A 26,364-nucleotide genomic window follows, 5' to 3' on the forward strand; every position below is an offset into this window, starting at 1 on the left:
GTCCCTCCTCTCTGTAAAATCTGAATTTCCAATAAGAAAATAAATAGACCTTAAAAAAAAAAACTTGCTATTTTGCTGCATTTGTTAATCATACTTTTCTTTCACTTTATGAACAATCCTGTTAAACATATAGTGATGATTTGTAAGTGAATCTTTAGTATATGTATGAGTACTCATGAAAACATCCAAAAACAGACTGCTAGAAGAAAGGGTATAGCAATTTACAGGTTTTTTTTGATACAAAGGAAAATTGTTAACACTTGTTAATCACATTTGTATTAGCTGAATATTGTAAAAATTACCATCTCTTTTTGAAGGAGTAAATTCATTTCCGATTCTTTTTGTTGTAGTGTTTCATATCTCTGTTGTTCCAGAATAAGCTTCTCGTTTAAATTTTGTATCTCAGCATTCACAGTTTCACTCTTTTCTGTATTCCAGTTTATGAGGTCCTCTATAAAAGGCACAATGTTAAAAATACTGCTATGTATTATTAATTTTGAGAAACTCACGCTTCCATAGTTTTTCATTATACTGAATACAGCAAGTCACACAGATGTTTCCATAAAAAGAAATCTATTGGATGTTTGTATTGTTACAAAATACATTATACATTATATGTCCTAATAAAATTTCCAAATACACTTTCATGAAACTGGTAGTGTTTGTTTGTTTATATTTTTATATTTATTAATAGGAAGAACAGATTCTAAGTAACTTTAAATGGCCCCCTAGTGGGGAAGTCAGGAACTGCACGACTATATATACTTCAACCAAGACAAGTAACTTACATACTGAAAACAAATCCAAGAGTACATGTTTCTCAACTAGAGGTCAGTGTCATGGGGCATTTTGTTAAACTACTGCTCACAACACTGGTGGCCCAGTCCCAGGCTGGTTCAGTCCTGGCTCGCTCCCTATTCATCTAGCTTCCTGTTGATGTACCAGGGAAAGTAGCAAATGATGGTGCAAGTGCTTGGGCCCCTGCTATCTACAATGAAGACCAGGATGGAGTGCCATGTTTCTGGCTTAGCCCTGGGCCTGACCTGGCTGTTGCAGCTATTTGGGCAGTGAACCACTGGACAGAAGATGGCTCTGTTCTTCCTGTCTTTTCTTTCTCTCTCTGCTACTGTTTTTCCATAAAAAAAAAAAAAAAAAAAAAAACTTCAAAAAGTTTTCTATACAGGATGTTCTTCCTGTTGCTGTTTAGTTAACGATTTTATTTTAAAAGTTGTATCAGTACCTTCTCAAATACTGGATAAGGCACTAATCTCAAGAAAGTAATTATAAACACTGTAATACCTTTTTCTTTTTCAAGCAGTTGACATTTTGCATTCAGTTCTTCTAACTGCTTAGACAATACAACATTTTCCTCAAACGACTGGGTAAGGCTTACAATTTCTTGATTCTTCTCCTTCAAGCTTTCTTCTAATTGGGCAATCTCTAGCTTATATTTCTCCACTTGATCTGATGCACAACTGCATTAAAACAAGATATTTTGAACAACACTTGCATTGAGGCCACAAAGAAAAAAACACAATAAAAGTGAAAATTATGTTTTACAGGATTGAAGAAAATAAGGTCTAACTTAAAGCTACTATCACCTGATTTCTTCGATGTATTCTAATAGTTTTTCTGTTTCAGATTTTTCATCCATCTTTTCTTTCTCTATTGAAACACTAAAAAAAAAAAAAAAAAGCATGTCAACACCTACTAGTTCATTTAACGCCAAATATATACTAATCACTTTTATGACAGGCAGGGTGTCTCAATCAATTCCAAGCCCTTAATTACTTCATGTGACCTCTCAAGCTGACACTTCAAAGGCAAACAAAGTATTTCATCTCAATGAGAAACCTTCCTAAATATATCCTCACAAAACACTGATGATGACAAGAACCACCATCTCCCACATTACATGTTAGAATTTGGTATCTTTCCTGGTTTCCTCACACACACAATACAATAAATACTGACTTGTATACCAAAAAGCTTTTGTCCCAGCTTTCCTGACATTCAGCTATCCTTGTATTTACTTCCTCCAAACAACCTGATGGTAGAAATGAGTGAGACTTACATAGATGCTTTGCAAAAGGAAATACACTGAGACACACTCCACAATCGCTAGAAAGGCCAAAATCTCAGACTAATACTTAATTGTGCTGCAAAGGGACAGGTGGAATTACCACATATTGCTGGATGGGAGTGTAAACAGAACAAACACTTCATTTTTTAATGCGCTTTGTATATACTTATCCTCAAACCCATGAATTTATCATTATTTATATATTGATCCATGAGAAAACACTTATATTCATAAAGATATACGTGCATTAAGAGGCCTAGCAAAAATATTCAGAAAATGAAAACCCCATGATGATCAAAAGGTTGGTAATAAGGAAATGTAAGTAGATTCATATAATGGATTATTACTCAGAAATGCAATTAAGATCAAAACAGAGAATTAGGGATGGACATCAAAAAAATCACATCGAATGAAAGAAGCTGCACACAGTCTATCTCTTTCATCCTATTACAAACGTCCCCAAAAAGGTATTACTAGCTTACATTTGAAGTAAAAAAGCAGTTTCTGTGGTAACAACATTACACAGGCAGCAGCAAGAAGGGGCATGAAGAAACTTTCTGTGAGGATGGATATGTTCTCTATGTCATTTGATCAGTGGTTAAGCAGATGTACACATTCTCAAAAGTCAACAAACTGAATAATTAGGAAGCACATATTTTACTGTATTGAAAATGACAAGAAGGCTAGAATTCTGAGTTAATCACAGCTCCTTTACCAGTATTTCCAGTTGCAGTTTGCTATCTTCCTAAAATTACGTTATTGGAAAGATGGAGATTTTTCCTGATTATTTACACACACTACACACAAAGTAGCACATTCATTCAACTTTTTGGCAAAAAATGGTTGGTAAGGATAACAGTTCAATTATCACTTAAAAAAGCATCACAGCAATTAGAGAGTGGCAGTGCAAAAAAAAAGTCTGAGGGAAGGCTAAAGTCTCAGTAAATAGTAATTCATCCCGAAAGACAAGTCAAAAATTGGCTACACTTAGTTTCTATTTCCTCTCAGTCACTTACAGTTTCCCATCAAGCTGTGCAATCTTCCCCTGAGATTCTTCAAGACTCTTCTGGGTGACCTGTAACTTCATCTCCAGGTCTTCTTGCTTAGCCACCATACTCTGTATAACAGAGATATCTATTTAGAAAATGAGAAATTATTCAGAACCCCAGACTGATACAGCAAACACACCAAAGGTATTACTTACCTTCATCTTCATTTCCCTTTTGTTTCTAAGCTTCATCAACTCCAGACTTAAAACTCGTAGATTCTTCTGGTTACTACTATCCTCGGAAAACTAAGTGCAACAAATATAAAACAAATTAAGAAATGTGTTCTTCTAAGGCTTATATAAAATCTCTTAAATGTTAATAATTCTATCATTGGAATTATAAAGTGCCATCTTTGACCAACACAATTACCGCAACGCACGCTGTAGTCGCTTCCCTTTAGCTGTTGTGGTGAGGTAGGCAGCTAGTTCAGGGTCAGGGGCTTGGATTGAAGCCACTCCCACCTACCACCCTGGTATTCCCTCCTGCCCAGCTGTGATGCTCACCTATCAACACCTGGACGGTGTTGCATTACTCTAACCACTCTCCTCACAAGCCCCCATAAAGGCCCATGATAGAGAGGGATATGCTCTCTTGGTTCTGTGCTTTGTTGCTCTGGCACTCCAGCTCTCGGTCTCCCCAGTACCTGCTTGCTCTACTCCCGGAACATGGCCCCTGCGTGTCTGTATTCCTCACCTTCTGTTCACTGCTTAGGTGGGACAGCAAAGATAGCAATGCTAAGATGCTCTGTATTTCTAATTTGTGCACTATCAGAAGTTCCAGGAGAGGTGAGCAGTAATGCAATGTGGGCAGAGAAGCCAGAGAAAGGTGAACATCTGCAGCTTTGAAAGCGTGCCCAGGTTATTTGCTGTATGTCTCTTAACAGATGGACTTCAGGGTAATGTCCATTTGTTCCTCCTGGATTCCAATTGACTGGATTGCTACAGGGACTTGTGATTTGCTATTTCTAGTAGGCCCTGTTATCACTAAGCTTGGTTAATAAAGACCCCTTAGTAAACCCTAGACTGGTGTGATCTCACTAGCACCCTACAACATTTTGGAGGTCCAGGTGAGTTCAGAGATCCCTTGTCAGAGGGCAGTAGCCATCCTATGCTTGAGAACCTGGCTCGGTAGTCTGGGGCACCACTGTGACGGTTAACATGGCTCCAGCACTGGATCATGGCTTCCTGGCTCAGGGGACTCCCACTGACCCTTAGGAGTCACCTGATTCTGCATTACCGGTCACTGGTGAATTTAGCCATAAGAAGGTCTGTCACATCTGATCTGACTGTGACTCTTCAGAAGGCTGAATGCAGCATAACTTTTTTTTTTTTTTTTTTTAACAACCGGCAATCAATTTATTAAAGTAGTCGGTGCGCTTAGGCATCTGCGATGGGAACCTCCACCTCCACTCCCGGCTCAATGCTGATGGAGGTGATCTGCTTCACAATCTCCGAAGGACTGTGCAGGTCGATGAGCCGCTTGTGGATCCTCATCTGGAAGCGGTCCCAGGTCTTGGACCCTTCCCTACAGGGCGTTTTTCTGGTAGTGATTCTCAGAGTCCTGGTAGGCATCCGAACTGGTCCTTTCACTTTCAGATTCTTCTCCTTTGCTCCTCTGATCAAGTCAGCACACACCTTCTCAAGGGACTTGACGTTGCAGCTGGTCAGCGTGATCCTGATGCGGTGGATGGCCACCTCGGGCTCCACGGGCGTCTTGCTGGTATCCTTAAAAGCCATGGCTGTGGCGCGGCTCCCTGACCGTCTTGTTCCTCGGCAAGTGCGAACAGCGGTGAGTCAGGAGCCGGAGCGGCCGATGTAGCCCTCCCGGCAGCAGCAACAGCGTCTTCCCGAAAGAAGCGTAACTTCTTAAGTCACGGCCCATCAGGTGTGGGTCCCCAGATTTGGGGTTCCACAAGTCAGTCTCGTTTCTGGATTATGTGGTCATATGTCTGTCTTATCTGTGTTTCGTTAAATGTATTTTGCAAAAGAAAAATTTTTGTTTTGCAGTAACAAGCTTAGCCTCAGAGCTCCTTGAAATTGAAGGAGGAATGGCCTTGTAATCTTAGTTTCATGCCTCTTTTTCTCAGCAAGAGCTACATTAGGAAAATCTCAAAACTATTAGCATGCATTACTGTCCATGTTTGCTGGCTGGGAACTGTTAAGCCTTTTATTTACTGTAATCTAGCTTTTAGAGTTTTCTGTAACAGAACAACTGTTTAAAAGGGTAGATGTACAAGTCTGAAGTACTTATGCTTCCTGGGTCATTTTGGTACAACTGCTGGGCAAAGGTAAAAGATTTTTTTGGGTATGTTTCAAGTACTAGTTAAATTTTACAGGCTCTTTTATTTAGGATTGTTTCAAATTGTAAATCAAGGACATTGGCAGATGGAATATGGTTACAAACCTGAAAATGCTTCATCAATGATAAAGGGGTTCAGAATGGAATATTGGAATCCCAAACAGTGACTTAATTCCCTGCATCACAATGTCTGTCTGCCCACCACACTTAGGCTGGTTTGACTTCCTTTTTTAAAAATTTATGATAGGGCCCGGCGGCGTGGCCTAGCAGCTAAAGTCCTCGCTTTGAATGCCCCGGGATCCCATATGGGCGCCGGTTCATGTCCCGGCAGCCCCACTTCCCATCCAGCTCCCTGCTTGTGGCCTGGGAAAGCAGTCGAGAACGGCCCAAAGCCTTGGGACCCTGCACCCGCATGGGAGACCCGGAAGAGGTTCCTGGGTCCTGGCTTCGGATTGGCACAGCACCGGCTGGTGCGCTCACCTGGGGAGTGAATCATCGGATGGAAGATCTTCCTCTCTGTCTCTCCTCCTCTCTGTATATCTGACTTTGTAATAAAAAATAAATCCTTAAAAAAAATTTGAAAAAAAAATTTATGATAGGTTTATCAGGCACAACTTTGGGGTAAGTGGCGCAGCTTGCAACGCTGGCATTCCATGTTGGAGAACTGGATCAAGTCCCAGCTACTCTGCTTCCCATAAAGCTGTCTGCTAACATGCCCACAAGGACAGAGGATGGCACAAGTTCTTGGACACCTGGCACCTGGTGAAACTGTGAAACTCTGAGATGGAGTTCTGAGCTTTGGCTTTCGGCCTGGCCCATCCTCAGCTGTTCCGGTCATTTGGAGCGAACCAGCAGATGGCAGATCTCAATCTCTCTTTGCATCACCCTGCCTTCCAAATCAATCGCAATGGTCCACCATGATTTGTTTTTACAATGAATATATTAAGACATAATCCCTTTGTAAATCAAGGAGCATGTGTACAGGTTCCAGCACTGTTCTATATTTCAGATATTACATAAAGTTTTTAAATGCATCTTCTGTGGATAAGGGGGCATTACATTATCACACTGTCATTTTAACATTCTAGTTTTTTCTAAATGTAGCCAGGATATTTATTTACCACTCTATTAAGTGCAGAGCAAGTGTGTAAAAGTTGGTTACAGAAGAGTTTTTGAGGTGTGGTTACTTAACAAAATGAATATGAATTGCCTGGCCTATTCTGAAGTAGGCTAACTCTAGCGTACTGCAGGTCCTTCATTATAACTCTTACTAAGCTGTATGGCATTTCACATCTGCTCCACATCAAACACAATGAACATTTTGGGAACTTTCAGATGTAAGATATTAATACTGACAAACACAATTTCTCTTCTGAACACAGAGTACATCAATTCATTTCACTCCCAAAATGATGTGAGATGGAACCTGTTGTTATTCCATTATTTACTTCACAGAAAGATGTTTAAAGTGATTTCAAAATGTATAAAAGTATCTTGGTTGCTTATAATTTCTTAAGTATCTGGCATCCTAATCAAAACAGATAACAACAATTTCCATTTGAGGAAACTTAGTAAGATACATCTAATAGAAAGCAATGCGCTAAACTACAGGTTTAAATTCCCAAACAACTAAAATGAAAAAAAAAATCTAATTTTTCACTCAATTGTATGTTATCATGAGGTTCAAATACCTTAGATTTTAGTACTTCATTACTCCTGGTTATCTCAATGAGCTGTTTTTCCAGTGAAGCATTGTTTGCATGCAGGCATGTCTTTTCTCTGACTGCAGCATTCAGCTTTGCTTCTGTCTTTTCCAACTCACTCTCCAGATCCAGGATCCGCTTATCCTGAATACCACGTTCCTGCAGGAGAACACGGATCTCGAAAAAAAACAAGATGTTAAGTGATTCGCTGTTACAAAGCAAGCATTAATCAAGGCAACTGGTTTGTGCCAGTTAACACCTCTGGCTGTTGCACTTCTGACCCAGCTTCCTGTTAAAGGGCCTGAGCAAGCAGTAGAAGATGGTCCAAGTGTTCAGGTCCCTGTACCCATGTGGGAGCCTGGAAGCTGCTCTTGGCTCCTGGATTCTGTGTAGCTGAGCTCAGCCACTGTAGCCATTTGTGCGGAGTAAACTAGAGGAAGATTCTCTCCACCTCTCTCCTTCTCTGTAATACTGCCTTTCAACTCAATAAAACATTTTCTTTTTGTTACTATGCGCATATTCTAATTTTATTAGCTAATTGAGTAATTATAGTAACCTTATAATATTTAAGATTTATATTCATTTTAACAACAGATTTTAAGTGCCATAAAATTCTAAGTGTAATTAACCTGTTACTAACTTTCAACATATTTCTGCTTTTGAATTTTTTTCCTGAGTTCCAATTACACAAATTTATATTAAAAATTTGAGGTGCTGTTTTCTATTCCAAGACACAGCTTCTGAGCAGAATACATTAACCACTAGCACACCACCCTTTCTATTGCTCTAAAGCAGTTACAAAGAAATAATAAAACAAATAACAATAATGAAAAAACATGAACTGCAAAATTAATAGGGGAAAAAGGCCAGCCAATCTAAAATTCTGTGCCCAATAAAAAAAACTGATGCAAACTTCCAGTTTTAATCCTGGGATTACTACTGAGTCATCAGCTGTTTCACTGACACTAAGTTAATACATTTACAAAGATCAATTCCCATGTCAATGACATGTTATCCTCAATAAAATAATTAGACAATGTTACTAAGACAAAGGCAAAGGGTTCAGAGCATTCAAGCAGATATACACAACTATCTTGACATATTAGTCCCAAGCCAACATTTCACTGCATTCAAATAGAAAGCTTCAATCCAACAAAGGAGCTTTTTCATTAACGTGTATGTTCAGCAATAGAAGCCTAACTGGTAGGAGCTGCAAAATTCAGCATGCTGTTTTCATAATTTTGTGTACTCAAAATATTTCACTGTATCTTCTACTGACACTAACTAAACAAAATAATCTTAAACAGAAAAAAACCAACAATCAAAAACAACCTGGCAGAGAAACAAGTTGGACAGAATACAGCACAGCATAGCTTAGGGAAATAAATGAGTTCTAATTTAGGGCAGTCCTGCTCTATTGAAGTTCTTGCCATTAAGGAAATCCACTCTCTACCAAATAAGATGTGTGTTAAGCTTACCACATACAGCTACTAAACACTTCCTGATTTTGTATTTACTTTAAAAACAGTCACTTGCTAAGTAACTCTCATTGGACAGCAAAGCTCCAGGTTATTTCAGCCTTTAGGAAGACCAGTTTTGCAGAGCAATGCATCAAGCAACAACTTAATCAGTACAAGTAATCTGCTAGGATTGCAAGCTTGTCAATAAATTCTCTAGTGAAACTTTTAAAAAAAAATTATTTATTTTTATTGGAAAGACAGATTTACAAAGAAAAGGAGAGAAATCTTCTATCTGCTGGTTCACTCCCCAAATGCCCACAACAGCTGGAGCTGAAGCAATGAGAAGTCAGGAACTCCTGGGTCTTCCAAGCAGGTGCAGGATCCCTAGGCGTTGGGCCAATCCTCCACTGCTTTCCCAGGCCATAAGCAAGCAGTTGAATGCAAGTGGAGCAGCCAGGAGATGAACTGATGCCCATATGGGATGTTGGCACTTGCAAGGGGAGGATTTAGTCAACTGAGCTATCACATCAGCCTAATTACATTTCTAAAATATATATTAGCATACAGGAAGAATGGATACTATGAATAAAGAGAAATATTTGATCCACATATAGAATCGTAATAAACTGATGTATCCATCTTTGTAAGTTATTCATTAGGCAGGCTATCTTGAAATAATAACCTTGACTCCGCCTGCATCCTACATTCCACACAGTTTGAACAGGTCCTAAAATGTTAGCAGTGTTTGATGAATTTTCCCTCACTATGGGTCTTAAACTGCAATAGACTTGTGTTTTTAAACTCCACCAATCTCTCCACATTATATCTAACATTAATTTTTCAAAAAGCTTAAAGTATTGCTTACCTGTTTTTCTAATATCTTCAAATCTTTATCATTCTTTAGAGGCTCCTGTTTGAAAGTCAAAGAACAAACACAGATTTATATGCTATAAACGTCACAATCATACTTGATCTTTAGTTATTAGAAAAGATAAAGAGCTCCAAGTAGCTCATTTCTCTTTTAAATGGTGCACTAAGTCTATGACACATTTCATAGATGACTTTTCTGGTAAATGAAGGAAAATCTTCTTAAAATCTCAAAACGTTATCAGGTTTAAGAGCTTTCCACACAAGGCCGGAACTGTGCTGTGTGGGATAAAGCTGCTGTCTGCGACAATGGCATCCCATCTGTGTACCACATTTGACTGAGCTCCCTGCGAAGCGAATGAAGGCCAGAGCTTTGGGTCCTTGTCTCAGTGTAGGAGAATGAAGATCCTGGCTCCTGGCTTAGGTCTGGTCCGGCACCGACTGTTACAGTCACTTGGGGAAAATCAAGATCTTTTTCTACCTACCCCTTTCTATGACTCTGATTTTCAAAATAAACCTTTTGGAAAAAAAGATTTCAAACTCAAAATTAGGCTTTTTTTACAACCACAGTGAAAAGAACAGGTGGAACTTTTGAATAAAGCTATTGACTGCCTCCTTTTTAATGATAAACAGAAATTCTGGATATTTAATCACGCTAGCTTAGAAGAGACTCTAACAAAGAGAAATAGAGTGAATTTTCAACTCCAAAGGGAAAATACACATAGTAATATTATTTTAATATTCTCATGACTTATTTTCTAACTAAGGCATACTTTTCATGCTACATCTTATTTATATCCACTAGTCATTCTGACACAATGGCTAGAAATAGGGTTTTTATCTGCCACAGCGCTAGCCCCTAGCTTCATGTTTATTAATACTCCAATTGGGCTATTCAGTATTCTAAGCGGTTTTGTGAATACTAAATTTCTAAAATCTAAAATTTAAGAACTATGAGTCCAAGATATTCAAGTATACTTATTTAAACTAATTTCAAGAAAAGTATGCTCAGTAATTCTACCTGAAAATATAATAGAAGCTTCTTTCTGGCATAATGGCTCAACTGGCTGATCCTTTGACTGCAAGCGCCAACAGGCATCACATATGGAAACTGGCTGCTTCATTTCTGACTGTGAGCTAGGAAAGCAGAGGCGGACGGCTCAAGTCTTTGAGAGCCTGCACCCATTTGCCAGACTTGGAGAAGGCTCCTGGTTTCAGATCAGCTCAGCTCTGGCCATCTCGGGATTTGGGGAGTAAACCCGTAGATGGAGGATCTTTATCTCTCACTCTGTTCTGTAAACCTATCTTTTTTTTAAAAAAGATTATTCATTTTTATTACAGCCAGATATACACAGAGGAGGAGAGACAGAGAGGAAGATCTTCTGTCCGATGATTCACTCCCCAAGTGAGCCGCAACGGGCCGGTGCGCACCAATCCTCCGATGCCGGGAACCTGGAACCTCTTCCAGGTCTCCCACGCGGGTGCAGTGTCCCAATGCATTGGGCCGTCCTCAATCGCTTTCCCAGGCCACAAGCAGGGAGCTGGATGGGAAGTGGACCTGCTGGGATTAGAACCGACGCCCATATGGGATCCTGGGGCTTTCAAGGCGAGGACTTTAGCCGCTAGGCCACGCCACCGAGCCCAAACCTGTCTTTCTTATAAAAACAAATAAATCTTAAAAAATTAAATACATGTTTCAAATTTTCTACGAGTCATATGTAAAGTAAAATATTTATATTTTACTTAACCCAATATAGTGCCTATTATTATTTCAAAATGAGTGTAAAATTAACAATCTGAAGTTTTCACACTACGACTTCAAAATCCACTTTATACTTTACACATAGCATGTTTCATTTTAGATGCTAAATTTTCGCAATATTCACTTACTCTTAGATTTCATAAAACACATCCACACAGTTAAAAAAACATGGGCCCAGCGGCGTGGCCTAGAGGCTAAAGTCCTCGCCTTGAAAGCCCCGGGATCCCATATTGACGCCGGTTCTAGTCCCGGCAGCTCCACTTCCCATCCAGCTTCCTGCTTGTGGCCTGGGAAAGCAGTCGAGGACGGCCCAAAGCTTTGGGACCCTGCACCCGTGTGGGAGACCCGGAAGAGGTTCCAGGTTCCCGGCTAAGGATCGGCATAGCACCGGCCTGTTGCGGCTCACTTGGGGAGTGAATCATCGGACAGAAGATCTTCCTCTCTGTCTCTCCTCCTCTCTGTATATCTGACTTTGTAATAAAAATTAAAAAAAAAAAACCATTAGGCAAGTTTGCTAATTAACAGAACTGGATATGCTTTAAAACATATACTAAAACTACACTAATAGTAAACAAGGGGAGTGTAGCAGTTAGAATGTCCACATCCCACATCAGAATGCCTGGCTTTGACAGCCAGTGCTTGAGCCTGACTCCCGACTCCCCCAGTCTGTGGATGCAGACAATGAAGGCAGCACTGACAGCAGAAGCTACCGGCAACTGGGAGTCAGTAAGCAGACGGAAACGTGAAACCCAAAGAGTCTTGCATGCACACTTGAGTCCCTCCCCAACACACCTGGCTGGCATGGAAAAGCTCCTCACCTTTAATCCTGAAGTCTTGACTGTCCTAGCCGAAGTAGGTAATGTAGTATCCCTGTCAATATTAACATTCTGCTGAGATTCTGCAGAAAGATGAATTGTGCAGATTAGGTTTTATATTTTTTAACTATATTCAAAAGGCAATTTTCATATTTCTTAATTGCAAGCATAAGGAAAAAGCCAGTTATCCTTTTCCTGACTAAAGACTTCCAAATAATTAGCTGCACTATATTTTTTACACATCTAACACATATATATTTACACATATAATCTTTTTGATTATACAACAGCATATTGATGTATTATTTTGTTTAATCATTTCATGAATCTATCATCAATGAATATTTAAATATAATTCTAACTTTATATTCGAGGAAGTTACATCATTTTCCAATTTAAATACTGTCATTAATTCTAAATTTGCTGGATCATGCTAATATTTTACTTCAATACCCATTACCTTTCTGTTTTTTAAATCTCTGTGACTTCTGAAAGGACACTGGTCCTTTTACTGTTTCTGAAGTTTTAACATCATAAGCTCCTGGAGATGGTGCACAACCTAAAGAAAACATAAAACAATACATACCACTTAATGTAATTTATGATCTACACTTAAGACAGGTCATGATAAAGTGAAACAGGCAGTAATTACTAAATACCAAAGTAAAACACTGAATACAGTTCAACTGAGTACAAAGGATAAAGCCACAGGCAGTTGAGGCAGCACAATGTGTAACAATGAAGACTGAATACAAGCAGAAAACATCTGATGTCAATACTCAGAGTTATTTACGCAACCATCATAGGTTTACCAGATACAAAGCAATTAAAACTCATCTTTCAGATTTAGCCAGATATAAATGTCATTGATAATCTATTGTCAATACATGGGATCTACTTACGATTATAAATGTACTTTGCATATGCAGAAGTAACCACACAAAAAACAAATAAAACTTTCTTGAGTACTTAATAAATGCCAGGCATTATGCTGAGCATTTTACAGATGTAACTTTAATTCTCACAAGAACCTTACATAACAAATTTATAAATAAGGAAGCTGAAGCACAGGAAATTTACAGTCATGTTATAGAAAGTACAAACTCTGCTGGGCTATATTTCTACATTCCAGAAGGTTACACATCTATTGTATAACTACACTTACCCCAGATACCAAATGTGAAGGCCACTCAAAGGGTTTACACACTTGAGAAGGAGCCCTGAGATTTACCACAAGAAAAAAACACTACTAGCATTGTCAGCTGATTGGAAACCGAGAGATTAATACTAATCCTTAAACAGCTGTCTAATTCAGGTTAGAGTTTCATGCAAATGAGTAGAAACAGCAAGGAGCTGTGACCATTTCAAGGCAACTACTGATCTTGTTTCTCAGACGGCTCTTGATAGCACAGCAAAAAGAAAAAGGGGCAGGCAGTGAGCACTGTGGTGCAGCGTACGAAGCTGCTGCTTGTGACACCTGTATTCCATATCCGTGTCCGGGATCAAGTCCATCCCCACTTCAGATCCCACCTCCTGCTGCTGTATCTGGAAGGACCAGTGCTAATATAAGTATTTATATGCCTGCCACCCACGTGGGGAAACATGAGGGAGTTTCTGGCTTCTGGCTTTTCTCTAGAGAGCCAAGCTTGTTAGAAGCATGTGGAGGAAATCACACAGTGATGGACCATTCATCCACCTAGCTCTCCCTTTCTGTCACTTGTTCAAACAAATTAATCATTTCTTTACAAAATTTTTCAAAGTGAAATAACAGAAAACATCAATATTACACATGTGCAGCAAGCTAAAGTAATCACAATTTTCTGGAAGTTTTCACTCTTTAGAAACAGAAAAATACACAGAGCATTTTTAAAATTGTTCATGGAACTTTTATCATGAAAAAACATATTATGAAAAAACATCATTGCTTCCAAATTTTTCTAAACCAAAATAAATTTTTACTTTAATTGTATATTTCCATGAACTCTTTTCAAAAATGTATTTATTTGAAAGAGTGACAGAGAAAGAGAATCTTCCATTCACTAGTTCACACTGCAAATAGCTACATGGTTAGAGCCCTTCATTAAAGCCAAGAGTCACGAACTTCATTTTGGTGTCTCATGTGGGTGTCAGGGACCCAAGTACTTGAACCAGCTCTGCTGCTCTCTCAGGTGTATTAAAACGGCCCTGAATTGGAAGTGGAGCAGCCAGCACTCAATGTTCTACGATACTGGCATCTCAGGCAGAAGCTTAACTTGCTCTGCCATAACATTGGCCCCTCCATGGGCATTGTGAAGTACCGCAGTAGCCTATGGACAAATTTAAGTCATTTTTACGCTGGGTTACCCTTTTAAAAGTACTTCCAGGTGCTTTCACCAATTCTAAGTACACCATAAAAATTCTATTAAGGATAGAATTAAGGGCCCGGTATGATAACCTAGTGGCCAACTCCTTGCCTTGTACACGCATTGGGATCTCATGTGGGCACTGGTTCACATCCCACCTGCTCCACTTCCCATTCAGCTCTCTGCTTGTGGCCTGGGAAAGCAGTAGAGGATGGTCCAAAACCTTGGGACCCTGCACCTACATGAGAGATCTGGAGGAGGTTCCTGGCTTAACATCAGCTCAGTTCTGGCTGTTGCCACATTTTGGGGCGTGAACCAGAAGTTAAACAGTTTTTCTGTCTCGCCTTCACTCCACAAAATCAGACTTGCCTTTCCGATAAAAATAAATAGATCTTTAAACAGAAAAGAATCTCAAAGTGAATCACAGAATTCACTGGGCTGAGCTCAGCACAGGCATTAATCCAGGTTATCTCGCCACTCATACTTAGTCATTTATACTCTACAGTATCAAGGCAGAGTCAAGTCACAAGGTTCCCTCAATGCAGACCAAGTGTGGCACATCTTAGTGCAACTCTTGTTCATTTGCTGTAGGCAAGAGAAGGTAATGAGGAACATAATGTATGTTGAGGCAAATAAAAATTTTGAGAAACCTGCCACCACTCTTGCTAATTCTGCCTGTTTGGGGGGAGGCAGGAGCAGCTCTGATGCAGAGTCCACTGCCACGTTCCTTCAATCTGCCCTTGGAGAAGATTCTTTGGAAAAACGTGAGTCGCACTGCCCCAGTCTCAATACGCAGCCAGAAACAAAACAAAGCAAAACATTCTGAATTGTAGTATTATAGTTCATTGGCTTTATCCCATTAGCAGGGAGCTGGATGGAGGTGGAAAAGCAGGCTGTGAGCCAGTTCCTGTATGGGATACCAGCTTTGAAGGCGATGGCTTCACTTGCTCCTCCCAGTGCCTGCCCTCATTTAGCTTTTTAAATGATCTGAGTGCCAGGGAGACACAGACAGAGGTGACAGACCAGAACAGAGTGCTCCCATCTGCTGGCGGTTCCCTAGAAGTGCCTGATCCTGGGAACTGGGAACTCCATCGGGGGTCTCCCACCTGAGTGCTGGGTGTCCCATCCATGAGGAAGAGCATGCTGCCCGTCCAGGTCCATATCAGCAGGAAGCTGGGATGGGTAGCAGAGCCAGGAATGGAGTCCAGGTACTTGAACATGAGATGTGGCCATTTTAACCCAGGTTAAAAATCTGCTCTGGGAATAGGTTTTTTGATCAGCCAGACCAGGTTTCAAAGATACCTGTGTGAGCCTGTTCAAAGACCTAACTGGGGCTGGCATTGGGGCATGGTGAATAAGGTTGTCACTTGTGGTTCCAGTAATTGCCAGCTTTGGTCCTGGCAACTCTGCTTCTAACGCAGCTTCCTGTAAGTGCTCTTGGAGGCAGCAGGGCCCTGCCACCCACATGGGGCACCTGGATGGATTTCCTAGTTCCTGGCTTTGGACTGGCTGCTATTGCAGCCATCTGGGAAATGAAACAGCAGATGGCAGATCTCCCCGCAACTCTGTCTTTCAAGTAAGTCAATAAACCTTTTGACTAAGTCTTAAAAAAAAAAGACAAAATCTAAACATATATTACTATATGCCAGATACACTGTAGATATAAGAGAGCAAATAAGAACATAATTACTTCTTCTCTTCCAGTGTAACTTTAAACTTGCCAGAAAGTTACCCTTTTGGGGGACTTAAATTCTTCACTACAAATAAAAAAATTGTACTTAACAGCACGATTGTAGGGATTGTGAAATAAAATGAAATATCACCAAAATGTTCACACATAACAAATATCAAGGAGCTCTTCTCATCCCCAAAACTGTGGGGCTGAAAAACTGTGGGGCTGAAAAACTGTTCAGCCAGTAGATTCGACTAGGCATCTACAGATGATTTCTGCCCACCACGACAAGGCATTCTGCTAACTGTGCTTAAGCACTTCAGGGTTTAAATATGAGCAAGCACTCAGGGCTTGGTTTTATACCTCAGTTCTGCCAAACTGGCCGTTTAAGGACAGCAAAAGTAAGCAGTAGTGCTTTTGTCAACGAAATAAAGAGAAGTGTCCGGTGTGGTAGCCCTGTGACTAAAGTCCCTGCTTAGCCTGAGTTGGGATCCCATATGGGCGCAGGTTCTAACTCCAGCTGCTCCACTTCCCACCCAGTTCCCTGCTTGTGGCCTGGGAAAGTAGTCAAGGACGGCCCAAATCCTTGGGACCCCGCACCTGCATGGGGGACCCAGAGGAGGCTCCTGGTTTCTGGCTTTGCATCAGCTCAGCTCTGACCGTTGTGGCTACTTAGGGAGTGATTTATCAGCTGGAAGAGCTTCCTCCCTGTTTCTCCTCCTCTCTGTATATCTGATTTTACAACAAAAATAAACAAAAATTTTAAAAAAGGAATGAATGAATAAAATGCTGTCAAAGTTGTATGGGGGCTAAAAAAAAACTAATAACAATGTAAACACAGTATGGTCCCCGAAGTACAGTGGCATTAGCTGTCATTACTTCATTTTTAGCTTTTCCAGCATCTCCTACTGCTGTAACTTTACACCAGTAAACTATCAAGCTTCCTTCTTTTACATTTTTTCCTTTTCCTTTTTTTTAACAGATTCAAAAATATTTCATAGATAGAATTCTAGGAACATAATAATTTTCCCTCCCTCCCACCTTTTCCTCAGTTCTTGAGGTAACATATTATAAGTTAACTTACAATCAAGTGCTTAATTCTTCAAAGGAAAAGTGAAAAGGTTAAAAAAAATCCTAGCTTAGCGGGAATTCAGGCAAGGACCTTAACAGTAGTCAAATGAAAAGCTGACCATTACACCAAAATCGAGAAAATGTTCCTCACAGACCATTCACATGCATCTTCCTTCTTTAGCGCCCGAAAGGAATACTGAAAAGATATCCTGGGCTTCTGAAGAAAACGGTTTCTTCCCCGCGAATCCTTCCAGCGCCCAGCGTTTGCTCAGCTCGCTCCCCTCAGACTCGCAACCTCCCAAGTGCCCTGACAGAAACTCCTCAGGGAAGGGTGTTTTTCCTCAGCGCAGCACGTTCAGCTTCGAGAACAGCCCTTGCCTACGTGGGACCAGCCGAGCCCTCCCCCGGCCTTAGCCAGTGGCTCCCCCGGCGCCCCCTCGGTCCCCTGAACGCACCAGAGGGGTCATTGAAGCGTTTCAGCGGCGCCTTAGGAAACGACATGCTCTCAGGCGTTGCCACCGCCCGATCCTGCCCGGAACGCCACCGCAGCTCACTGGGACACCCTGCCCGGCTTTCCCGTTTCAAATTCAAACCTCCGCACGCATTCCCCGCCCACCACGCAGGTTAGCGAATCGGAACGCCGAAAAACAAACCTCGACCAATCCCGTGCGGGAAAATGCAGACGCACGCGTACTAGGCTCGCACCTCGTCCAACCAGGAAACCCGGGTGTTTTCGTCATCAGCCAATAGCTGACTGCGATTGGTTCCCAGCTGTCTGTCCAGCCCTTCCTGGCGTTGCTGACTTCCAACCTCTGTGGGAACAGCATTGGCGCAGGCGCACTGACAGGTCGAGAATGCATTTTGGCGTCACAGAGCTGTCGCTGCGTTCCTTCCGCCCTCATTCTGACTTTGTCCCAATGTTCTCTGCTTGGCAGCGTCTCTGGTTTTCATTTCTTTCCAACTCGGTCTTGTTAGCGTCCTCCTCAATGGTCTCTTGAGAGGGAAACCCGAGCATCTCCTGCGCATGTGCAGTGACCCGGGCGGACGTGAATGGGCCGCGGGCTTCTGCGCGTGCGCACGGCTCGCCTAGTGCCGCTCGTGCCCAGAGGCGCCGGGAGCATGTCGACCCCGTTTGAGGAGCGCAGTGGGGTGGTGCCGTGCGGCACGCCGTGGGGCCAGTGGTACCAGACCCTGGAGGAGGTGTTCATTGAAGTGCAGGTGCCGCCAGGCACCCGCGCCCAGGACATCCAGTGCGGCCTGCAGAGCCGGCATGTGGCGCTGGCCGTTGGGGGCCGCGAGATCCTCAAGGTAGCTGCAGGTCGTCCCCAAGGGCTGCGCGTCTTTGCAGTGGCTTCGGGGCCACGCGGCTCCCCTGGCTGAGAGAAAAAGCAGGGAACTGGTCCCGGGTTTGGGCTCTGGGCAAGTCCTGACTTGTGGAAATACGAGCCCGTATCTCGCCTTGATTTCCAAATCAAGTCAGGCTGTCGCTTCCCAGTTATCGGAGGGTCTTCAGTTGAGAATAGTCAGATTGTTGAATGAGTAAATATATGTATTGATACTTCCTCCAGGCGTATCTTAATGCGGAGGTTGAAACATAGGTGGTACAGAGTACAAGGAAATAGGTGGGGATAGTAGGATGAGGCTTCAGACATGATTTCAGGTGATTTACCGAATCGTACTAGAAAAAATGCAGCATGTTTGTGGGGTGGACAAGCAAATGTGAGCTGTGTGAAAAAAAATAATTTATATTCCCCCCCACTTTTTTTTGCCAGTGTCCCTTAGGTCGAAAACCTGCCTTTCCTTTGTTAAGCCTGTGGTTTAAACTCAGTTAACAGGTTGGAATTAGGTTTCTTAGATGCATAAGATATTGGACGACAATGTCTTGGTGAAGGGAGACGGCTCGATAGGAAACGTCATTTCCTGAGTGTTTTAGAATGATAACTTTGTGCAGAAAGTCATTACGTTATTACTGAGAGACCCAGGCCTTCTCGAGGTGTGGTTATTAGCTTTCTCATAGAGTTGTTTTGAGCGTTACGGGTACGCTTAGGGAAGGACGACTTTGGAGTAGTGCCTGGTATGTAATAAACTCGTACATCTTAGTTCGTATTTATGTGGAACTAACTGCCATGTGTACCTATGATTCTTGTAAAAGGCATTCACTGTGTCAACTAATAACTTCTCTGAATAGATATAATTGATTTGTCTGAAGGATGGTTGAAGATTACAATTGAACTTTTTATCTTGGGGGCAAGTGTCTGCCCATCACCTGTTATGCCAGCCTCCCTTGTGGGTGCTGGTGGGTATCCCAGCTGCTCTGTTTCCAGTCCAGCTCCTTGCCAGTGCGCCTGGAAAAACAGCAGCATCCAGCCAGACGCTTGGACCCTCTACCCACGTGGGAGACCTGGAAGAAGCTCCTGGGTTGAAGGCCAACCTTTATGGTTGTGAACCTGGGGGTGGAAGATCTCTTTGTCTCTCCCTCTCTGTCTGAAACTCTGCTTTCAGACAAGTAAGTGCGTTTTTTAAAATGCAAAAATAAAAGTTGCTTTGATACTTCCAATAACTTTTGAGAGTTTAGCAGTGCTGCTGGGATTTTGCCACTAAAATTTCTTTATTATTGTTGATAAACTAAAAGCTATGAATATATTTTGCTGACATTTTCGTTTCCCGTTAGTTAAATCTGGCAAGAGATTGAAGTGGATTTGGGCTTAATGACACACATTAAAATTTGTGTTGCTTTCTTCCTAAATGAAAAGTCAGTCTTCTCCATAGCATGTGCTTTAAAAGTGCTCTGGTTGCTGATTGCAGAGTGGAATTAACCAATCTGTAAAAGTTTACTGTAAAAAAAATTTTTAAGAGAGAAATGTCTTCCATCTGCTGATTCACTCTCAGATGTCCACAACACCCAGGGCTGATGCAGCTGAAACTGGGAACCAGAAACTCCATCTGGCACTCCCACATTTAGGGCAGAAACTCCATACTTGAGGCAGCATCTGCTGTCTTCCAGCAGGTACAGTAGCAGGAAGCTGGATCAGAAGTAGAGCAGCTGGGCCTGGAAGCAAGCGGCTCCACTCCTGGGAAGGCGCCCCTCACTGTCACTTAACCTGTTGCTCCATGACCTACCCCTAAAAGTTTTATAAGACGGCATTTCTGCTTTGGGTGGGAGTTCCTTTCTCATAGTGTGGTGTAGTGGGTACAATTTCAAGTTGTCAGCTGTTAACCTCATGTTTGACCAATCAACAATTAATGATATTTCTACACTGTAAAGATTAGAAAGTCCTGATTTCTTGTTCTGTTTGTTTTTAAGAGATCTTGGTGCTTGTTGTAAAAATTGCAAACAATGTAACTTAAGTTGTTTTTATCCCTAGGAGAAAAGTTAGAGGTCAGCATTGAGAAATCTGATAACATGATACAAATGTGGATTAGAAAGGAAATTGGTAACTTTTTTTTTAAAGATTTATTCATTTTATTACAGCCATATATACACAGAGGAGGAGAGACAGAGAGGAAGATCTTCCGTCCGATGATTCACTCCCCAAGTGAGCCACAACGGGCCGGTGCGCGCCGATCCGATGCCGGGAACCAGGCACCTCTTCTGGGTCTCCCACGCGGGTGCAGTGTCCCAAAGCATTGGGCCGTCCTCGACTGCTTTCCCAGGCTCAAGCAGGGAGCTGGATGGGAAGTGGAGCTGCTGGGATTAGAACCGGTGTCCATATGGGATCCCGGGGCTTTCAAGGCGAGGACTTTAGCCGCTAGGCCACGCTGCCGGGCCCAAAATTGATAACTTTTAATCATGAAGGCCTTATAGAAATGAATTGCTCTATTCTTATTTCCTTATATGTTTATTTTTCAGGGCAAGCTCTTTGATTCTACCATAGCTGATGAGGGAACATGGACTTTGGGTAAGGATGATCTACGATAATTCTCAGAAACTTAGCATTTGTTACCTTTGAACTTAGCATTTGTCCTCTTTTGTGTTGGGTACTTTTTATTTTGTGCCTTTCAAAGCTGGAATAATAGAAGTGTATTAGAACTAGTTGTATGTCTAGATCACCTTATGAAAAATATAACATTTAGTGATGGACTCTAATGTTTTTATTTATGGTGTTACTTTTCTTCAGAGGATAGAAAAATGGTTCGTATTGTTCTTACAAAGACAAAGAGAGATGCAGCAAATTGTTGGACTTCTCTTCTGGAATCTGAATATGCAGCTGATCCCTGGGTGCAAGACCAAATGCAGAGAAAGCTTACATTAGAGCGGTTCCAAAAAGAAGTAAGTCAGATTCGTGTCTATGGACGTGTAGTGAAATCTCTGAAAATTCTTTAATAATACTGTAGCATTTGAAATTAAAACTCAAATGCAGTTATAACAAGTTGCAGAAATTCTTTAAACTTTGGATTATAGTAAATAGAAAAATGTATAAACTCAATTGTTAAGGTTTCCTTGAGTGATTTTAATTGGTGTGACTTGTGAGGTAAAATGTGCTTAATATGCATCAGTAATTCATAAACAAATTCTTAACAAATGTATGTAGATTAAAAAACTGACATGCTTTTTGCTGTGATCCTTCACGTTCCATTCCTCTGTCTTGTTCTCAGTTCAATACCTTTTTGGTAGTTGGCTTGTTTCTGTCGTAAATGGAAGATCACCGTGCATTTATTGTTATTCATGTTGTATTTTCATTTAGTAGTGTTTCTTAACTCTTTCTGAACTGTTACATTCGAGTAAACCTCACTATTTTTAATTGCTTTAGGGTCTTCTCTGCTTTGGATATATCATAATTATTAATGTAACTGTTAGTTGTACTGATTTGTCTATTAACTTTAAAGAAGGGCTGGCATATAAAACTACTGAAATGTTCAAGTAGATAGATATCTTAGATTTCTAGGGAAAGAATTATTAGATCAAAGCACCTTTTTAGGTTTTGTTGGATAATTTCTCTCTTTTTTGTAATGTTCTTAAAATTATCTCTAAATATCTATATCTTAAAATTTTCTCCTAACGTTTGAAACTATAGATCCGGTTGGATATTCAACATCTCTGACTCACCTTAACAGATGTATTGCAGCGAGTCCAAATTGAGTACCCTAATTTCCTCCTCAGATTTATACTACCTCTATCCTTTTCATGTCATTTACTGGAAGTTGGTTGCTTCAGTACAGCAAACAAATTAATACATTCAGGGAATTCTCTTGGATTCCTGCTGCTGTAATCCCTATGTTAGGGGTCCTGACTGGCACTATTTTCCATGTATGTTCAGAATTTAGCCACTTCTCAACATCCACTCCAATAAGTTACCAGTTATGATTTGGACTACTTCTAATGTCTGGATTACTTCAATACTATTTTTCGTGTTTTTTTTTTTTTTTTTATTAGAAAGTCAGAAATACAGAGAGGAGGAAAGACAGAGAGGAAGATCTTCTGTTTGTTGATTGACTTCCTAAATGGCTGCAGTGACTGGAACTGTGCCAATCCGAAGCCAGGAGCTTCTTCTGGGTCTCCCATATGTGTGCGGGGTCCCAAGGCTTTGGGCCGTCCTCGACTGCTGTTGCAGACAATAAGCTGGGAGCTGGATGGGAAGTGGAGTCACCCGGATTAGAACTGGTATCCCATATGGGATCCTGGTGTGTTCAAGGCGAGGACTTTAGCCACTAGGCTACTACGCCAGGCCCTCAATAACTATTTTCTAATGTAAGGATTTATTTTATTTTTTGAAAAGCAGAGTTAACAGAGAGGAAACATTCAGCACAGACACACACACACACAGAGTGAGAGAAAAATTTTCCATCCTCTGTTTTAATCCCTAAGTGGCTTTCCACTCCCTCTCCTTCCCTTACTCCTCCCCCTCCCCTCTCCTCACTTCCTTCTCTTCCCTTTTTTTTTGCTTGCTTTCCTCCTCTTCTCCCCTTGTTCATCAACCATTCTGAATCATTCCTTAACTGTTTTTTGACTAGATTGTTTTTCTCCCTTAGCTTAGCTAATCAGTTTGAAGTCATTGCTCAGTGAAACATACTTTGAGTTACTTCATTTAAATACTGTAATTTTTCTCCAGTTGTCTTATTCTGAAATGCTTGTTTTTTTCCCCTGATTGTAACACATTAAGTCATAAGTTGTAAACTGTGGGCTACTAGTTGTATACAGGCTATTGCCTGCCTGTTTTTTGTATGTAAACTTTTACTAGAACAACCCGTGGTTATTCATTTAAGTATTATATTTCCTATGATATTGTATTATAGCTCGTATGGTATTTTATATACTTGCGTGCCTGGGAGAGTATCAAGCCTGCAAAGCCCAACAAACTTAGTAGTGTGGGCTACTCTTGCACTGGTAGCTTGGGATTAAATAAATGGACTTGCTTACCAAAAAGACTGTTTTTATTCGAAAGGCAGATTTACAGGGACAGAAATATTTTCCACCCACTGGTTCACTTCCCAAATGGCCACAGTGATCAAAGCTGAGCTGGTCTGAAGCCAGGAGCCAGGAGCTTTTTCCTGGTCTTCCATGTGTGTGCAGGGTCCCAAGGCTTTGAGCCGTCTTCTAGTGCTTTCGCAGATAATAAGCAGGGAGCTGGATGGGGAGTGGAGCAGCCGGGACATGAACTGATACCCGCATCAGTTCTACAAGTGCTGACACTTGTAGGCAGAGGATGCATGTTGAGCCACTGTGCCCGCCCTGACGTATAACTGTTAAACTCATTGTGTAGCATATATAGCAAGCTTTCAAAAATTATTAATTATTAAAATCTTTTTATACAACAGATAAAGAAGAACATTTCTCCAAACACTGTCCAGCATTGTAATCTATAAGTTGAAAAATATCTCAGTTTTAAATCCTAGTTTGGTGATTACAACAAAGTTTAGCACCTTTTCATATATTTTTTTCCCACTTAGATTTTTTTGTGTGTGTGAATTGCCAGTTCATATGTGTATTTGTCCTTATGTTTTATTGTAATGTTTTCCGTATCTTTTAGAATCCTGGTTTTGACTTCAGTGGAGCAGAAATCTCAGGAAACTACTCTAAAGGTGGACCAGATTTCTCAAACCTTGAGAAATAACCAGTACTTGCGATGCTTCCTGTGGATCCTAGCAGATGGTGATCAAAGACGCAGATCTCGTGAAGAGGGAAAATGTGGATGCCTCCAGTTAACACACTGACAAACATATTTAATTATGGTTCTAAAAGTTGCATTCAAATATGGTTTTATGTAGAAATTACATACTCTGGGATCTATGAATATATGGTAACTTTTTTTGGACTTGTTTTTGCTCAGCATGAAGTTTTATATAAATTGCATTTTACTAATTTCATATTAATTGTATTTTTAATACAAAAAAGCAGTAGGTTATAGATCATGTGAAAGGGTGCCTTCAGGGATTTTTTTTTTTTTTTTGATAAGTGTGACACAGGAATAATGTTCAATAAACTTTTCTAAATAGGAATTGTGTACCCCTTTGTCTAAGTATTTACACAGAAAAATATTGTACTGAAAAAAATTTAAAGCAGGAATTAGACCCACAAAAATACTTTGAGTAAGTTTTACAACCTAATGAAAATTTCCTTTTTCATTTATTATTCCTGAAGAGATTGTGTCAAGAAATTTAAAAATAGTTCAAGAACATATCAGTAGGAATGGGTTTGTAAGGAGAAATAACGAGGTTAAGTGTTGTTATTGGACAGGTTCTTTGTCAGTGGGGAAAGCATATTCACGTCATTAATTGGCAGAGGTATCATTTTGACTTTCAGTGATCCAAACATTGAGGAAGGAATCATTGAAATTTCATTTCAGCCTTTTTTCTTTTTAATCCTTCAAAAAATTAATTTCCAAAACAGAAATCTCAACACAGAAACAATACAATACATAAGGTACATAGTTTGTTTTATTTATGAACTCTTTGAGTTAATTAGTAGAGGACGTGATGCTTCATCTTGGAGTGGACCAGTGTGTATTTGCTTCAAGGAATGACATAATCTTACCTAGCGGGGGTGCACCGTTGAAACCAGGTCGTCTTAGACTTCACAATTAGACTTAGATGTGCATTTTTAGCATTTATTATAGAAGTGGCCATGAGTTATTACATCCTATCATGATTAACAATTTGAATTTATTTCATTTCTGAAGGCGTTACTTAGATCACCAGTTTATATTTTTCAGACTCCTTTGTAAAGTAAATGTTTATAGATTATTTTATGAGCAGTTAGTTGCAACAAAACTACCTTGTTTCACATCAGAATTTCTATTTATTTATACCTCTGTAGATTCATGATTTTCTATTATTTTAATGGATTAAAAATTATTACATTGATGCTAATTGTTATACATTTGCATTATTTTATCTGGCTTTTGTGTATCTTTTTGTAATTTTCCTTTCTTTATTTGTGTTATTTTTTTACTCTCTGGTTAAAGATATCCTAGACTCACTATGTTTTCTCTACTCTAGCCCAAGATGAACCATTTTTTGCCAAAAATTTGAAAGCCAAGATTGGGTACTAGTGTGTAATTGTTTTTTTGTGTGCATTAATAACATATATTTCCATATATGTGTATGTTGAATGCTGTGAGTTCATAGTTAAACTTTCGATTCTAATATTAGGAGGTTGATTCTTGTTTTCTCCCTTTCCATGTTTATAGCTTCCTTTTATAGCAGTGAGAAACCTGATTCCTACTGCTCATGTGTTTCTCTGAAATGTAGGTCACCGCATCTCCTTCCCAGGGAAGTGCATGCCATCCTTGTGAAAGTCCAACATCCTTCCCTTACTCACTGCAGTGCATAAACCCTGTTAGGCGTACCTTGCTGATTTTATCCAGTACTTTTGGATTGAGTTGTTAAGAGAGAAATAGCTTTTTTCCCCTCAAATTGGCTTATCTTTTTGACAATTAAAAAAAACTATTTTAAATATATATATATATTAGAATTAACATTGGTGTATTTAACAAATTATGGCAGATATATAGATAGATGTAAACAGTTTCAGTCATCCTGCTCCTATCCTAGAAGCCCTGGAAACCATGATTATATCTGTTTCTATAGTTTTGCCTACTCCACAGTATACGTGGAATCATATGATCTTAACAATAACCTGAGACATAATGTATATGCATTTATCCATAATATATAATATCCATAATATAATACTATATACAACACTGATTTTATCTTAAGTAGAAATCTTATGTCTTTTTGCTACTATCCCTCCCTTTTCCCCATCCCTTGTCAGCCAAACAACCACTAATTCATTTTCTGTC

At 40.3% G+C, this 26,364-nt stretch overlaps 3 protein-coding genes across 4 annotated transcripts in view; 1 reads left to right on the plus strand and 2 right to left on the minus strand.

The window, feature by feature from the left end:
* HMMR (hyaluronan mediated motility receptor) overlaps window positions 1–17,706 on the minus strand; it is a 31,034-nt gene extending 13,328 nt beyond the window's left edge. For both annotated transcript variants that reach the window (XM_058677641.1, XM_012927660.2), the window contains exons 1-10: window positions 17,578–17,706; window positions 12,498–12,596; window positions 12,041–12,120; window positions 9,459–9,503; window positions 7,122–7,310; window positions 3,288–3,377; window positions 3,100–3,200; window positions 1,602–1,676; window positions 1,300–1,475; window positions 303–451 (exon numbers count right to left, since the gene is read on the minus strand). In XM_058677641.1, the coding sequence (XP_058533624.1) occupies window positions 303–451; window positions 1,300–1,475; window positions 1,602–1,676; window positions 3,100–3,200; window positions 3,288–3,377; window positions 7,122–7,310; window positions 9,459–9,503; window positions 12,041–12,120; window positions 12,498–12,596; window positions 17,578–17,623 (1,050 nt within the window). In that variant the 5' untranslated portion in view covers window positions 17,624–17,706. The remainder of the gene's footprint in view (window positions 1–302; window positions 452–1,299; window positions 1,476–1,601; window positions 1,677–3,099; window positions 3,201–3,287; window positions 3,378–7,121; window positions 7,311–9,458; window positions 9,504–12,040; window positions 12,121–12,497; window positions 12,597–17,577) is intronic.
* Window positions 4,460–4,981, minus strand: LOC101518795 (small ribosomal subunit protein uS10-like). The gene has a single exon (XM_036496988.2). The coding sequence runs from the start codon at window positions 4,866–4,868 to the stop codon at window positions 4,509–4,511; it is 360 nt and encodes a 119-aa protein (XP_036352881.2). The 5' UTR covers window positions 4,869–4,981; the 3' UTR covers window positions 4,460–4,508.
* Window positions 17,707–17,888: 182 nt separating the features above from the next.
* Window positions 17,889–25,254, plus strand: NUDCD2 (NudC domain containing 2). The gene is made up of 4 exons (XM_004587458.4): window positions 17,889–18,430; window positions 20,973–21,021; window positions 21,241–21,392; window positions 24,091–25,254. The coding sequence occupies exons 1-4, from the start codon at window positions 18,173–18,175 to the stop codon at window positions 24,172–24,174; spliced, it is 543 nt and encodes a 180-aa protein (XP_004587515.2). The 5' UTR covers window positions 17,889–18,172; the 3' UTR covers window positions 24,175–25,254.
* Window positions 25,255–26,364: the final 1,110 nt, after the last annotated feature.

The sequence above is a fragment of the Ochotona princeps genome, chromosome 19 (genome assembly GCF_030435755.1).
Source record: "Ochotona princeps isolate mOchPri1 chromosome 19, mOchPri1.hap1, whole genome shotgun sequence".
In the NCBI taxonomy this organism is placed as follows: domain Eukaryota; kingdom Metazoa; phylum Chordata; class Mammalia; order Lagomorpha; family Ochotonidae; genus Ochotona; species Ochotona princeps.